The sequence below is a fragment of the Osmerus mordax genome, chromosome 14 (genome assembly GCF_038355195.1).
Source record: "Osmerus mordax isolate fOsmMor3 chromosome 14, fOsmMor3.pri, whole genome shotgun sequence".
Classification (NCBI taxonomy): Eukaryota; Metazoa; Chordata; class Actinopteri; order Osmeriformes; family Osmeridae; genus Osmerus; species Osmerus mordax.
The window spans coordinates 12,141,493-12,158,077 of record NC_090063.1 but is presented as its reverse complement, the minus strand read 5'-3'; the positions used below and the strand labels follow the sequence as shown (position 1 = coordinate 12,158,077).

The 16,585-nt window shown below is 49.4% G+C and overlaps 1 protein-coding gene across 1 annotated transcript in view; it reads left to right on the top strand.

Moving 5' to 3' along the window:
* Positions 1 to 12,506, top strand: part of maml3 (mastermind-like transcriptional coactivator 3) — a 42,146-nt gene extending 29,640 nt beyond the window's left edge. Inside the window, 3 exon segments of the mRNA XM_067251052.1 lie at positions 8,148 to 8,411; positions 9,133 to 9,211; positions 10,466 to 12,506. Coding sequence (XP_067107153.1) covers positions 8,148 to 8,411; positions 9,133 to 9,211; positions 10,466 to 11,559 — 1,437 coding nt within the window. The 3' untranslated portion in view covers positions 11,560 to 12,506.
* Positions 12,507 to 16,585: the final 4,079 nt, after the last annotated feature.

The following is a 16,585-nucleotide window of genomic DNA, read 5'->3' as shown; positions in this document are numbered from 1 at the left end:
TGTACAGGGGTGTGTGTGCCCGTGTACAGGGCTGTGTGTGTGTGGGTCTGGATATTTAAGAGAGTGGGAGAGCGTGTGTTTGCCCGTGTACAGGGGTGTGTGTGTGGGTCTGGATATTTAAGAGAGTGGGAGAGCGTGTGTGTGCGTCTAATGCTGTGCAGAGCCACGCTTCTGGCACGTGGCGTAGCTCACCACTGCAGAGAGGGGAAGACTGCAAATGAGCCTCGGTCCTGCTCAGACACTCACTCAGTCTCCATCACACAGACACACACACAAGTACTTACGCCTATATTCACAGGTGCAAGTACACAAACCACACAACTGGACTCAGGAACACAAGAACGCACACCGTCCCTTGTTCTCTCTTACGCTTAGATTAGGGAATCGGGCTAGTAATCAGAAGGTTGCTGGTTCGATTCCTGGCCGTGCAAAATGACGTTGTGTCCTTGGGCAAGGCACTTCACCGTACTTGCCTTGGGGGAATGTCCCTGTACTTACTGTAAGTCGCTCTGGATAAGGGCATCTGCTAAATGTAAATGTATGCCAGTGCACGATTGTTTTCATGAGCATTCAGATTTTATCTATTCAGAGTTGGAATACTTAACTACATTCATTTTGTTTCTCTCTCTTTCTCTCCACCCCTCTTATCCCACACCCTCTGCTACAGCCTAGGCAGCCCCATGTTCATAAACATCTCGTTTTGCTCGGTGGTCTGTCAGAAAGTCAGTGGTAATTAGCCAATCACAGACTAATTATTTTTTTGTCTTGTTGTCTAATTCCCTGTGTTGTCTTTCCCTGCCACCAACAATTAACACTGGTACAATGTTAAGAAGCGTCTCTACTCCTCCTCTCTCTCTCTCTTTCTCTCTCTCTCTCTCTACCGCTCTCTGTCGCCGAAGTGTTTCGTTCACTCCCACGCCTTTCTCTTTGGACGTTTATCCCTCCCTCCCTCCCTCGCTTCTTTCTGTTGACTTAAACATATGGCTGTGTCCTTGTTTTCCCCTCTTCTTTTCTACCTCTCTCCCGTCATCTCTCTCTCTCTCCCCCTTTCTCTCTCGGCTGTGATTGTTTACACATCTATTTCTCCCCCTGGGTTACCGATAGTCCCCTCCTCCAGGAACGATTTCCCTCCCTCCCATCCTCACTCGCTCTCTCAGTCTCTCCATCTCCACTCCTGTGAAGAGATGAGGGGGTGGGGAGAGGGAGCTTATGGTCACTGCAGAGATAATTACCTCTTAGTGTCAGGGAGAGGGCCTTGCTAAGGATTAGCCTAGCCTAGCCCAGTTTATCTTAAGATACTGTAACCTGGCCTAGCATTAGCTTAGCTTTTCAAACTCTGGCTTAGTCATACGCATACACATGCGTCGTACACATACCATCTTATTTATTTTTTTTCTTCTTTACTCTGTCATTTAAGGCGGGCCATGTCATCTAGGGAATCACGCTCCACTGTTGGCAAACCTTCATGCTCTGCTCTCTCTCCTTTCTAACCTCAACCCCCCCCTCTTTTTCTCTGCACTTTCCCCTCCTTCCTGTCTACTTCTGTTCCTTCTCCCCCTCTTTCTGTCTCTCTCCCTCTCTCCCCCCCCCATCTGTTCTGCTGAGTTGTGAGATCAGTAGAGGGTCCATACATCACCCCTCCTTCTCCCAGGGGACAGAAAAGGGGATGAGAGAGGAGGAAGAGGGAGGAGGAAGAGGGAGGTAGGGGGTGGGGAAGAGTCATGCCTCCCTCTTTTATCCTTTCCTTTTTTCTCATCATCCCTCTCTTCAGTAAACCCCTCTTATTCTGCACCAATCTGCCCCCTTCTCCCTCTCTCTCTCTCGCTCTCTTTCTCTCTCTCTCTGTCTCTCTCTCTCTTTCTCTCTCCACCCCCCAACAGCTGCTAGCGATGATGGCAAATTATTGTTTGTTTTCAAGCACTTATTTTGGCATGATAGTAATTGGATGGTAGGCTGCCTTTGTCCTGTGTGTGTGTGTGTGTGTATGCACTCCCGTGTATGTGTTAGTATGGGTGAAGCCCATGTGTTTTAAAGCACGGATGTGGTGGTGGATGTGTGTGTGTGTGTGGGGGGGGGGGTGTTGCTGTCCGATGCTCCGACACATTGTTTAATGGAATTTCTATTTTGGAGAGTACTGTTTGCCGGTGAGATTCGCTCTCTCTCAGAAATGGAGAGATAGAAAGAGAGATAGAGGGGAGAGAGGGAGGAAAAAGAGATTGAGAGTTGAATGATATAATTTAATCAGGCAGCTCAGGAATGGAGGCTTGTCTCCACTCTGCCACTTTGAGCGTCATTTCTTATTTTTACACCAGATTTCATCATATTACCAAACAGTATTTGAGGGCCCATTGTAGATAATATGCTGCTGTACAGCTTTCTCTGTTTCTCTGTCTCGCTTCCTTCTTGCTTTCTCCCTATCTCCATCCTTCTCTAGCTCACCCTCTCCAGTAGAAGGACAGAGCGACAATAGAGAGGATGAGGTGGACAAAGGAGGGAAGGACAAAGATTGATACACCAAACGAGAGAGAAGGAGCAGGAGAGGCATGAAGAGATGCATCTCTGAACTGTGGACAGGCGAGACAAAGGGAGGGGTTCAGCGTGCGTGCGTGAGAGCGGGAGAGCGGGAGAGAGGGAGAGAGGGAGAGGGAGAGGGAGGGGGGAGAGGAGGAGGGGGAGAGAGAGAGGGAGAGAGGGAGAGGGGGAGAGGGATGAAGGGTGCTGATGCGGCTGCTGCTGGAGCAGTCCCCCGGAGTGTCTAATAGAGCCATAGACAGATATATAACCCTACAGCAACACATTATGGCCTTACTGAGATGAGGAGGGTGGGAGAGAGAGGGAGGGAGGGTACTACCCTGAGACTACAGCAAAAAAGGTGGGTGGGAGGGGGGTAGAGAGAGTGATGGCCCTATAGCAGCACCTAATGCCTTCTCTAGAGAGAGAGGGAGGGATGGACGAGGGAGGGAGAGAGGGGCGGAGGAGGACGAGAGTAATGAGGGGTGATATGACAGGCAGAGAGAGAGAGGGAGAGAGGGAGAGAGAGACAAAGGGTTGGGGGGGAGCGGTTAGCCGTATTGGGTAAATGTGAGAACGAGTGTCCAAAAGAAGGGAAGAAAAAATAGGCAGCGGGAGAATAAAGGGAGGGAGGGAGGAAGAGATGAATCAGAATAAAAGCGATTGAGACGGGGAGGGAGGGGATGGATTGAGATGAAGGCAGGGCGATATAGAACGGAAGAATAGCAATCAAGCGAGAGAAAGGCAGAGGGAGGCACACATGAAGGGGAGAGCAAGTGAGCAAAGCCGCCCGGGTGAGAGCGAGAGAAAGCGAGGGAGGAGAGAGGAGAGAAAGAACACATAGAGCGGGGGAGAGGGAGAGAGGAGAGAGGAGAGAAAGAACACATAGAGCGGGGGAGAGGGATGGAGGTAAGGATGGAGGGCTAAGTCAGCCACTCAAAACGATGGAAGAAGAGACCAGATCAGGTGGAAAGAACAGATCAGAGGGAGGAATAAGGATGGATAGGAAGAGAGACAGTGAGTGAGGGAGAGACGGAAAGGGAGGGAGGGAGGTATAAATGGATGGCTGAGAGCCCACTCCCCTCCTCTAAAAGGCGTGTAATAGCTGAGATCCTGGGTGTGAATTATTAAAACACTCTGATCAAGAATACTGTCAAGAGGGAACGGGAATAATCAACAGGCTAGCAGGAGAACCACCCTACACACACACACACACACGTTGCCACTAGACTACCTGGCTGAGAGGTGAGGTTGCGTGTCGAGTGCTTCGCATTTAATGCGTCCATGCCTTTTTCATGTACATGTGTGTTCCTATCCATGCGCGTACCTGTGTGTGTGTGTGTGTCCCTCACCTGCCGTGGCTCCTAGTTGTCAGTCAGATGTACCTCTCTCAGCCAGCTAGATTAGATTACAGAGGGCCGCATCAATCACAGAGATTCACACAAACACGGCGGCTGAGCGCTGAGAACACACACACAAACACACACACAGAGGCGCACGCACACAGAGGCAGCCTTAGACACAAACACACACCAAGGAGTACAGAGAGTTCACACAGCAGAGGTATTAACACACACACACACAGACACACTGTCAAACACAAAACACACATTCAAAGGCAAACACACTCTCAAACACCGTTTAGCTTATTGTTGTGTCTGCATCTGTGAGTGTGCCTTTAAGGTTGCCATGGCAACAGGTGTACAGTGTGATTTACTGTAGCACCTGGTCCCTCTCAGGGTGGTACACTCATCCGCCACTATTGCTCCCTGACCACCAATGATCTCATCCCACACCCCCATCCTCCCCTACTCTCTCTCTCCTCCCTCTTCCCCCGGACTCTCTCGACCCTCCCTCTTTCTCTACCCTCTCTCCCTTGTCTCCCTCCTTTTCACCTCTCCTTCCTTCCTTTTTATCCTCTCTCTCCCCCCCAGCTCTGCTTTTTCTCATTTTGCCCTCCTCCCTCTCCCTACCCAACCTCTCTCCTTCCTTCGCTCTCTCTCTCTCGCTCTCGCTCTCTCTCGCTCTCTCTCGCTCTCGCTCTCTGTGTGTATGTGTACATAAATCGGTGTTGTGTTCTAGTCAGGAACAAAACACTGCATTACTGTCAGAAGTAGAGAGGGAGAAGAGGGGGAGAGCAAGACCGAATAGACAGAGAGAGAGAATGAGGAGTAGGGCATGGAGAAACGAGAGGGAGGGAGGAGACCGGAGGTTAGCAGGCGTCAGTGTGGAAGGCAGTCAGCGACAGCGAGCGAGGCCAGGACAGGGACTTCAGAAGGAGAGGGAGATAAGGACTTAGGGCACTAGTGTGTAGGGCACAAGTGAAGCAGTGATTAAGTGTGTAGGGTGGTTGTGTGTTTGCGTGTGTAGGGTGCTACAGTAGAATGAGGCCAGTTAGGGTTTAGAGCAGAGATGGTGGAGATTAAACTTCTCTCTTCCTCCCTCTCCCCCCCCCCCCCCCCATGCATCTTTCTATTTCTCTAACAATTTAAATATATCTCTCCCAGGAGAGAATCAGAGTAAGTGTGTGTGTGTGTCTGTCTCTGTCAAACTGTGTGGTAGAGGGTATTTGTAAAGTGTGTGTGTAACTGTCAGCTGACCCTGGATGTACATTTGCTGTGAGTGTATGTAGCCTACTGTGTGTGTGTATTGAGGATGTATGTGTCTGCGTGTGTATCTTATGTCAGATGGCTGAGCGGTGAGGGAGTCGGGCTAGTAATCTGAAGGTTACCAGTTCGATTCCCAGCCGTGCCAAATGACGTTGTGTCCTTGGGCAAGGCACTTCACCCTACTTGCCTCGGGGGGAATGTCCCTGTACTTACTGTAAGTCGCTCTGGATAAGAGCGTCTGCTAAATGACTAAATGTAAATGTCAGAGTACATTTTGTGTGTGCGTGCGTGTGTATGTGTGATGTCTTCTTTACCTGTGGCACTGTGGGATACTTTAATACCGTGAGGTCTGGCTGCACCATCTGCTCAGGGTTAGTGTGTGTGTAGTGTGTGTGTGTGGTGCGGACCAGCCAGCAGAGGCTGCAGGTGGCATAATACCCATGTCAGACGGCATGTTTTAACACACAACACATGGGATGCTTTTGTTACCTAGTATGTTCATTTGGGAGAACACGCGTGCGTGCACACACACACACACACACTCTGATCAGGCAAGGGCGTTGTTGTCTCTCTGGTGTTGGACAGATGTGTGTCGCTTCAGAAAGCACACCGACACAACGCTGCGCAGCCAGGCACCGTGGTTCTAAGAGGCTTATGTGTGTGTCTGTGTGTGTGTGCACGTGTGTGTGTGCGTGAGACACATAGTGTGCACGTGTGTGTGTGCGCGCGTGAGACACAGAGTGTGCGTGTGTCTGTGCATCCAGATTGTTGCAGGGTGGTCACCAAGGGGACAAGTGACTTCACTTTGGCAGAAGAGCAAGTCCTCTTACACACACACACACACAATTGTACCCACCCCTCTCTTACACACTAATTCACTCTCATGCTCTTTCTACACACTCAGTCCCGTCCAATCATACACACTTATAAGTACACCCACACACACACTCACAAACACACACACACACACGTGTATATTTCCGCTCCTTCTCAGTGTAATGTAATCACCTGTGCTCTCCTGGCTCCCTAACCCAATAAGTATGACAGCCTCTTTTTCCCACCAGCACACTCCTCCCCTCTCCTCCTCTCCTCCCCTCTCCTCCCCCTCTCCTCCTCCCCTCTCCTCCTCTCTCCTCCCCTCCTCTCCTCCCCTCTCCTCCTCCCCCTCTCCTCCTCCCCCTCTCCTCTCCTCTCCTCCCCCTCTCCTCCCCTCCTCTCCTCCCCTCTCCTCCTCTCCTCCCCTCTCCTCCCCTCCTCTCCTCTCCTCCCCTCTCCTCCTCCCCTCTCCTTCTCTCCTCTGCCTTGACCTTGTACTGGTCTTTCTCAGGTGTGTTTGATACTATGGATGTTTATTTCACTCTACTTCAAAAAAGCCAGTCTTCTGGCTTGCCATCCATCTTTCTAGAGTGAATAAGGAGCCAGCATCAATGCCTATTCAGTACTTCAATGTCTATATGCTCTCAAGCGTTAGGCCTACATTGTGTGTGTGTGTGTGTGTGTGTGCGCGTGCGTGTGTGTGTGTAGTGGAGAGGAATGTAAGGAGCTGGTTAGAAGGTGCAGGAGTGATGCTCTTTGTTACATTATTCAACAGGAGATCTGGGACAGAACGAAATGGGGGTGGGTGGGTGGGGGCATAGAACTGTGTTTGTGTGTACGCGTGCGTGCTAAGTGCGTATGTGTGTGTCTGTGTGCGTGTGTGATATTCCTGCGGTTATGCCCGGTGTTGTCGGGGGCGACCAGGCACGGTGGCCATTGCTGCTCCTACCAGCGCCATCTGTTCATCGCCACGGACACCGTTGCCAGGGGTACCTGCTCTCCTCTCTCCTCCTCACTTTCTCTCCCTTGTTGGCCTCTCCTTCCCTCTATCCTTCCAGCCGCCCTCTCAGTAAAGCATTTCGTTCTCTCTTTTCATTTTAGGCGTCACCTTATTACGCTCATTACCGTCTTTTCTTGTCCTCTCTGTCTCTCTCTCTCTCTGCTTTTGGAGCTGCTCTTTTCTCACTCTCTCTCTCTCGCCGTCTCTCTCTCTCTGTGTCTCTCTTCCTCTTTGAATCCTCTGCTACCTGCCTCTCCCTGATCTCTTCACTCCTCTTCTCCTCTCCTTTTCCATCTTCTGTCATTCCTCCTGTCCCTGGTGACTGTGTGGACATGACTCAGGTTGAGGGAGAGAGGGAGGGAGAGGGAGGGAGAGAGGGAGAGAGGGAGAGAGGGAGGGAGAAAAGTGAGTCGGAGAGAGAGATTGAAGATGGAGAGAGAGAGATCGTAGATCAGAGCTGTCATGATTGAGCCATCTGCTGAGAGGTGGCCATTTGAGACTGAGACACACACACTCACACACGTACACACACACATTCTTACAGAGCACTACTGACCCCCACTGGCCAGGGGTGGCTGCTGCAGGTCTGTTTTGCCCCTGGCATGGACGGCGTGCCAATAAGGGATGAAAGAGCTCGGGCAGGCGACTAGTCAGGTCTGACTGTCTAGAGTTACATTTTGACGGAAGGTTGATAGACTGCATTCAGAATGGTATCACACACTCAGTGAATTCATTTCTCTGTCAAGTGAAAAATGCCTTATTATCATCATCTAAAACTGCCTATTTACCCCAAGGCAGTGCTAGTCGATGCTTGCTGCTCTCCTACATAACACCCACAGCGATCACAGAGCTAACCTTTAATAGATTTCCTGAGGGCTTCCTCTCATTGGTTGACTGGGGCCTTTTTATCCTATAAGAGATTAGCGCTCGGTTGAGGGGAGGAGTGGCTCTTTATATGCTAATGAGGGGTTGATGTTGGTAGCGGAGACCCATAAAGCACCAGGGAGAGGGAGGTCTCTGGTGTGTGTGTGTGTGTGTCAACTCTTGCTTGGGAGTCACCTTTGACAAAGACAGATAAAAGTGCCCTACAAACAATCATATGACTTGACAGCTGACCACTGATTGGCCCGTCACTTGACGTCACTTTGTCTGACCAACCCGATCAACTCACTTCTCCTTCTGCCCCCTCCCCCCCCCCCCTCCTTCTCTAGGAGCAAGGCGTGGTCGGCATGTCGCGGCCGCCCGGCGCCGTCCCGCCCCCACACCCCTCTGGGGGCGGGGCCTCGGGGGTGGGGCCCAGCCAGGGGGCGGGGCCTCCCCCGGGTTACCTGGGCAACCAGCAGCAGGCCATGATGAAGCAGATGATGGCGCTGGAGCAGGAGAAGAGGGTGCAGCTCCACCTGATGGAGCAGCAGAAACAGCAGCTGCTCCGGGAGCAGAGGCACCAGCAGCAACAGCAGCTCCTGGCTGAACAGGTAGAGCATGCCAAGTGCGTGTGGGTGTGGCTGTGTTGGTGTGGGTGTGGCTGTGTGGGTGTGGCTGTGTGGGTGTGGCTGTGTGGGTGTGGCTGTGTGTGTTTCCGCTCCGGCCTGTGCGCAGCGGATGAGACAGCAGAACGTGTCCTCCTCTTCTCTTCTGGCCGTCTGGTCTGAGCCCCCCCCCCCCCCCTCGCTACACCAGCCCCCTCCTTCCCACCAGAAACACAACACTGCCTTTGATCTTCACCCTGTCTACGTCGTGTGTGCGTGGTGTGCGTGGTGTGCGTGGGGGGGGTTCACTTGCTGTGATCGTTTGGTGTTTTCTCTTCAGTATTCGTTGAAACACACTCACACATCCCCGTCACACTGCAATATATTTATACACACAGTGCTTATAGAAATGTAACATATTGTTGTTGTTATTATCATTATTATTACTATTAATAGTTATTTCATGAGCCTGTTTTGGAGCTCTAAACTGTTCAGGCTAGAATGTTCTATGGTCGTCTATCCACACTGGCTACTGTGTTGTGTGAATGAGTTATTTAGCACACTGTTCTCTTTCTGTGGTCGATCAGGCTGGAACTGGTGACGTGAAAAAAAAGAATCCTTGATGTCTTTTGACAGATGATCAACTCTGAGCCGGAAGTAATACTGTTGTCTTTCTTGTGTGTGTGTGTGTGTGTGTGTGTGTGTGTGTGTGTGTGTGTGTGTGTAGCTCCAGCAGCAGCAGCATCTTCCCAGACAGATGGGTCAAGGCCAGAGGAATCCCTACCCACAGGTCAACCAGTACCAGGGTAAGTCACACACTTGTCTCACACATACACACACACACACACTCCTCATAAATATGAGGTCATCTATGACCAATCAGGGACCCGTCTTTCGGTCTATCCACAAGTCTCTTTTTCTCTCTCGTTCACTCCGGAAAATATTCCTGCTCTGCCTGTTACCGTGGCAACCTGTCCCAGATCCCCCAGAGTTCCGGTGGAGTCTCCTGATGGAGAGAGACAGAGAAAAGAGAGAGACTGAAAGAGGGAGGGAGAAGGGAGGGAGACCGGGGAGAGAAAGAGAGGAGTGAAGAGGAGCCATTTGCAGCCATTACAGTGTCTGGCTGGCTGTCTTCTTCAGTCGGGAGAAAAGTAATACATCTGGGAGGGAGGGAGGGAGGGGCATCAGCATTATATATCGCTTGTCCTCTAAACTGTTTATGTTGTCTGGGCTTATGGAAGCAACGTTCCCCAACGAGAGCCTCGACTTCTGCAGTAAAGCATCATGTCTGTCTGGTTCACAGAATAGAGACCGCTCCTGTTTTCAGTACAGAAAGGACACCTTGCACACACTGCACAGTCAGTCAGCGAAGAGACGCTGATTAGAGAGAAATAAAGAATGATCGAAAAGAACGAGAGAGGGGGAGAGAGATGTGAGGTGAGGGATTAGCGGAATGGTGTCAGAAGAGGTTTAATGGGGGATTTGGAGACATTTCCACGCTACGGAGGCACATCACCCCACCACGTGCCCAGAGCCATGCAAGAACAGCTAGATAGAAGCCGGCCAACATCTTGACATGGGTTCCTGGACGTTTTTGGCTTTGAACTTATTGGGCTTTTGAGGTTTGATTAAAAAACAAACAAACCTTATGTCCTCCCGCAAAGAGCAAAGAGGCTAAAAAAGAACTGGACTGTGTAGGACTGGACTGTGTGCGGGTGGTTTTCTGCTGTGTACGTCTCACCACTGCCGATGGGTTGTCAGAAACGCAGGACACGCTTCACCTGGTCCAATACGATCCGATATCTTCTCCTCTTCTGACCCCTGTGCGTCTGGCCCTTTATCCCTATCTCTGTTTACTATGTCTGTCTTTCACTGTCTCTGGCTGACATCCACCCATCCATTTATACATTAATCCATTAATCCATTTATTCCATCTATCCATCCATCCATCTGTTACCCGTTGACTCATTTGTCCACATCCAACCTCCATCTCTCACCTTCACCCTCTGTTTCTATGGAAAACCATTTCTCTAATGTCCAACCCCTCCCTCCATCACCAGGTACCCCCCAGGAGATGGCAGCCCACTCCCAGGCACTCCAGAATATCCGTGCGGCCCGTCTCCTCCAGCAGCAGAACCAGCAGGCCCAGATGGTCCAGATGGGCTCTGTCCAGAACCAGGGCTCCATGCAGGGGGGCCCGGGGGGCTCGGTGGGGTCTCAGTCCGACATGGGACTCCCGTACGGGGGCCAGGGGGCTGGCCAGCAGTCCCTCTACGGCCTCAACCCCTCCATGAGCCAGATGATGCAGCAGCAACAACAGCAGCACCAGAGCCAAAGCGTCCAGGGCCCCATGGGGCTCCCCCCCCAGCACAACCCAGCTGGGCAGCCCCAAAGGCAGGGGCCGGTGGGGCCCGGTGTGGGGGTCGGGGGCATGGGAGGAGGATATGGCAGCCAAGGGATGATGATGAACTCCATGTCCCAACAGCCCCTCAAAGGGCCACCCAACCCCAAGGCCCAGGCCCAGAGGCTGCAGAGCATGATGGGAGGCGGAGGTGGTGGAGGGGGAGGGGTGCAGGCAGGGGGGATGGGAGGCTGGCCACAGCAACAGGGGCAGAACATGCAGTCTATGGGTGGCGGAGTGGCCGGCAGAGGCAGGACTACAGGAGACATGGTGGGATTTAGCTCCTCCCAGGGCTACGGGCTGCAGCCGGGACAGCAACCGCGTATGGCTAAGCAGCACTTCCCCCAGGGCATGGGCCAGCCCATGGACCCCAGGGTGGGGAACCCTGCAGCAGGCATGGCCGGGCCCATGATGGCCGCTCACATGGGCGGCCAGTCAAGGACCAACCAGCCCAGACCCATGGTGATGAGCCAGGGGGTGATGGGCCAGAGCGTGCCCGGCATGGGGACCTTCGGACAGGGGCCTGGGGGCCCGGCAATGGGGGGTGGAGGTGGAGGAGGGCCCTATGGCCAGGGAGGTGGGGTTGGGGGTCAGCCGCAAGGCTACCAGCGGACGTCTAGCCAGGACATGTCCTCATATGGCTATGGGGGCGGGCAGGCTCCCTCGGGCGGGGGCTTCGGATTGGCCGATGGCACGGGAGCGGAGCTGGACTCGAGCGATGGTTGGATGGAGGAGTTTTTTCCCAGCCAATAGCCAACGGTGAAACATTGAGTTTTTACTAGACGGACTACAAGAAAATGGGAGGGGAGAACTTTAACTGGGAAATAGAGATGAAATTAAAGGAGTTGGGACAAGCAACATGTTTTGTTTTGAAAAACATGAAAAAGCTTAGATGAGTTCCTTGTCTTGTATTGTGTGTGTGTGTGTGTGCGCGCGCGTTTGCAAGCAAATCTGTGTGTATTATCATGATATTTAAAGCGCCTCTCAATGAATGTGGTTTTGTGGTAATAGATATCACACACAGATTGAGAAGTGAATTTGTATCTGTTTTTTATTTTTATTTTATTTAGTTTTTACATGAGATGACTATCCTTTTTTCCAATACCCCAAACCCACCCCTTTTAGAAGTTTATCCTCATTGGGCCAAACTCAAGTTCTCTGGTAGATTTGGGGGTTTTGGTGGTTAGGTTGAGTCTGTGGTGCTGTCTAACTCCATGTTGTCATTTTATGTGTGTGGGGGGGGGGGGGGGGGGGGGTATATTGTGTAATGATCATAGCATTTATACATATGCCATTCTCTTTGACAGGCCAGACAGACATAAACACACATACACCCACACATACTCAGAGAGACACAGAAAAGCCATTCTCATCTTCCTACTCGGGGCTTCAGTGCTATCAACTAACAGAAAAAGAGAGGCAACAGAAGCATCTGTCATAACCTGGTAGAGATTCATGCACTCCATTCTCCCTCCCTCTCCTCTTCCTCCCTCTCTCTTGAGAGCTGTGCTTTTTGTCTGCGTTCAGCCTGCTGTTTATACTGTGAACATCACAACAAAACAAACGGTGTTTCTCTTTTGTGCGCTGCGCAGACGCACCGGGCCCCCCTACCACTGTTGCTAGGCAACCAGCCTGAGCCGACGAGCTAGGGCTTCATTTCCTGTTCGCTGTAGCTGTGTGTGTGTGTGTGTGTGTGTGTGTGTGTGTGTGAGCACGTCTGTGTGTGTGTCTGTGTGTGTGGAAGAGAGAGAGAACTGAGAGAACTGGCAGCTAGCGCGCACACATACTCTCTGTCACACACACACACACACACCACTCCCCAATGGCCAAGGAGAATGGAGGGAGAGGAACTATCAGTCAGAGAGAGATGCAGCTTAGGGAGCTCCATCACACCTAATAATCACCGTCTGTCTCTCAATCTCTCTTATGAAATCTATATAAATGTAGTTCAACTAGAAGACAAGTAGGAAAGGATAGCTAGGCATTGAATGTATATCAAGCACCGCAAGTGACTTCATTTGAAAAAAAAAAATAATAAAAAAAAAAAAAAACCTTGTCAGCCATCTTGGAGTGCCCACACTCGTTATTTGACGTTTTTTTGTCACATGCTTTTTGTGTCAGCTAGAAAACATTAGATCTGTTAAACAAAAACAAAAAAGGATAGTCTCACTGTTCAATGTGTCTCTCTGTCCATCTGAAGGTTCTCGGATCTGAAGGCTGTCGTCGCTCTGTTTTCGCCGTTTGTTCTGTCGTTCAGATGTATGTGAAACATGAATAGCGGTCCTAGTACTGTGAAGAGAGGCTGAGATCACTCTGACCGAGGCCTCACCACGGCGTAACCTAACCACTGTTCTCCATAATGTGTGACCTCTGCTTTGATTTCTATTTATATACTTTTATAAAGAGCTGAGACAAAAGGAGATTAGAAAGGGTTGCGGTGTCTGGCATCTACCCATGCTTTCAGTAAGTCATTGCCTACACATAATCCGCCTTTGCCTGAAACCTAAGAGGTGAAACTAGGGGTAGAGAGAAATTTTGTACCAGGCTTTTTTAGGCCTCAAAGCTAGGAGAAGTGTGATTTAGGAACACTAGTGCTTGAACTCCCTCTCCCTAGTGACTTAACTGTGTCAGAGGATGATGCACGCATAGCTTCCAAATGCTTCATAATTTGATACTGCGAGATAAAGTGTTGATTTCCTCTTCTGTACCAACCGACATACAACATTCAACGAGGACTGAATGCAAAATGTCACAACAAACTTAATCAAATCCCTTTCCTCTCTCGCTCTTTCTATCTTTCTCTGGCCAATCTATTGTCCATGTCCATGCCATAGTGTTAATACTGTTTCCCAGAACCCTTTCAGTACATTTGTAGGTGAAAGACCTTTTTGCCAGTCACAGTGAAGGTTGGTAACACCCATACAGTCACCTATATATTTTTGTCTGCTTATGTTTCGGGGGGATGTAGCCCGTTTGGTGTTTGTGTGGTGTTGGAAGGAAGAGTGTAGTGTTTGGCACAGAAGTTGCCCCCAAGTGTCTGGAGAGCAAGAGTCAGTTTACCTTTCCTGCAAACCCTAACTATAAGAGTTAGGAGGTGTGTAAATCAGACTTCAGACCAGCGACCAGGAGTAGCTAGCTCATTCAATGTGTTACTTCCTGCTCCTTTAGGCCTGCTGTTTCAGGTGGGGGAAACAGTGTTAATGGACACAGGGGCCCCAGTTGGTGACCATTAGTCCTTTTTCAATATGAAGGACCCCCCCCCCCCCCCCCCCCCACGCATACAAAATATTAAAAAATTAAACAAAGCTTCCTCCAAATATCATTGTATACTGGGACCAAGTAAATTGTGAACGTCATTTTATGGTATCTTTTTTTTTCTCCTTTTTGTTTTTTGTTGACTATGAGAAAAACTATATAAAAGAAAAAGGCTATTTGTAAATATGTTTTTACAGGTTTAAATACATCAGATAATACTGTCTCTACTCTCTGTAAAGAAATTACTGTTTGTCAAAAAATAGAGAAGTATTTTTATTTCTGTTTTTTTCACTTTTAACCCATCTGAGCTATGCCATTGCACTTCAGACAATGTCTTACTACTAATTTGTATTGTAAACCTCTTCTAATTTTTTTCTAGTTTGGGATTTTACTCTTAAGCAGTGCTTATTTCTTTTTATCCTGTACAGAATTCTGAAATGTTAACACGAGAGAAATACAAAAACACTTTTTTGTTTTCTTTTTTTCAGAAAAGATACAACAATAAAGAGAGAATGTTCTCGCTGATCATATTAAATGAAACTTCTGTCTGAAGGCATCTCTCTGGATATGAGTGCATGTATGCGTGTGTGTGTGTTTGTGTGCACAAGCACGTGCGGGTATTCCTTTAAGTGCAATTGTAGAGTGTCCTGCAAATATTTATAATGACAGTGAAGGACTGTAAAATATAGAAAGAAATGTTCAATTGCAGAGACACTTGCTTTAACAAACGTTCCAACCATCCTGCTCTACATGAAATATAATATCTCACGGCAGGCAGAGCCGAGGCCTAAAGCCGTGTCGAAGAAAGACCTAATTTGCATAATTAAACTTGCAAATGCTAAAGAGCAGCGTCTTAATTCTGTCTGACACTAATAATAATCATGAATCATCCCACACTGTGTCACTGTCCACTAGACGGGGAAGAGAAAACAAACCCATGCACCTGCCTTCTCTAACTCTCTCTCTCTCCATTCCCTTGTTCACACTGTTGCAAGTCTATCCACCCTTCCCAATCTCTTTCCCTTTGTCTTAACCCTCTTGCCTTTCTTCTTTCTCTCCCTCTTCATCTCTCGTCCTATATCTCTCTCTCCCCCCTATATATGTCTCTGACAGTGATGAATGGAAAGGGAGGGAGATGACAACATCATTACTCAAGCTCAGGAGAGATGCCACCAAGAGGAGAGAGAAAGAGGGAGAGGTAAGGGTGGAGAGAAGGAAGAGGACATAGAGAGGGGCTGCGTGGGGGTTGAGTGAATAAGGTCGAATGATGAGTTAATTGTTGCCACATTACCCCTTAACACGCATTTGTAAAAATACTTTAGCCTTAGTGTTTTTTAGATAGAGGGAGACAGACACAGACAGACAGACAGACAGACAGACAGACAGACAGACAGACAGACAGACAGACAGACAGACAGACAGACAGACAGACAGACAGACAGAAGATAAGACAGAAGGCCATGAGAAGGTGATCTACATGGAACTGTAGAGATGAGGGGATGGGAGAATATATAAAAGGTTTATTACGAGCCACATCTCCTCTGTCACACACACACCCACACACACCCTCCCCAAGGGACCAGCGTTTAGTTAGGGACATTATCCTCCTCAGGTCCCATTTAGTGAAATAAGCTTGAGAGCAGCCAGACAGTCTTAATCAATCCCTGCTCCAAATGCTAATCCACTGGCTGCAGCTGTCTGACGTGTGTGTGTGTGTGAGAGAGAGAGAGAGAGAGAGAGAGAGAGAGAGAGAGAGAGAGAGAGAGAGAGAAAGAGACAGAGACGGGGGTGTGTTCCGTGGTTTAATCAGCAGGAGAAATGATGTGTCACAAAGACAGGATGGGGGGGGGGGGGGGATTCATACACCCTCCTTGTTGTTGCTTATTGGCCTGATAGGCTAACCCACCAGGGAGATTGAGGGAAAGGGGGATGGAGAGAGACGAGAACGATGGTAATGAAGGGCTGAAGAGAAGACGATAAATCGAGAGAGAAGAGACATGATAAAAAGAGGTAGATAAAAAAAGAGTATGCTGACAGGATGCTGAATTGAGGGTAGCAGTACCTTTGTGTCTGTGTGTTTCTGAAAAACGTGTTGATGAATGATATTGAAACATAGTGTGGTGTACAGGAGTCGGAGGCCACCTGATAACAAGAGATGTGTCTAACCTTCTGCCTCGCACAATGCAAAACAGGGGTACAGGGGCATGGTGTCACTTTTTCTATGGCTATAGCCCCCTCTTGTGGGGAATCCTTGAATAGCTCACAGCAGTACGTTTGATTTGATTTTACGCCAAAACATACAGGCATACAGTCACTTTGACGGCAAAACACTGTTTAAATTGTTTTATCTAAACGGTTTTCTCATTACTTAATTCAATAAAAGATTAAAAGTCCCACACATTCCCTTAATTGGGGGAAACTGGACAATGAACAATTACAACAGTCAGTACAAAAATGCATGATTAACAAAAAAAAATTACAGCTCGACCCACCAGCGCACCGCATTTTGACCCGGAGAAGTTTG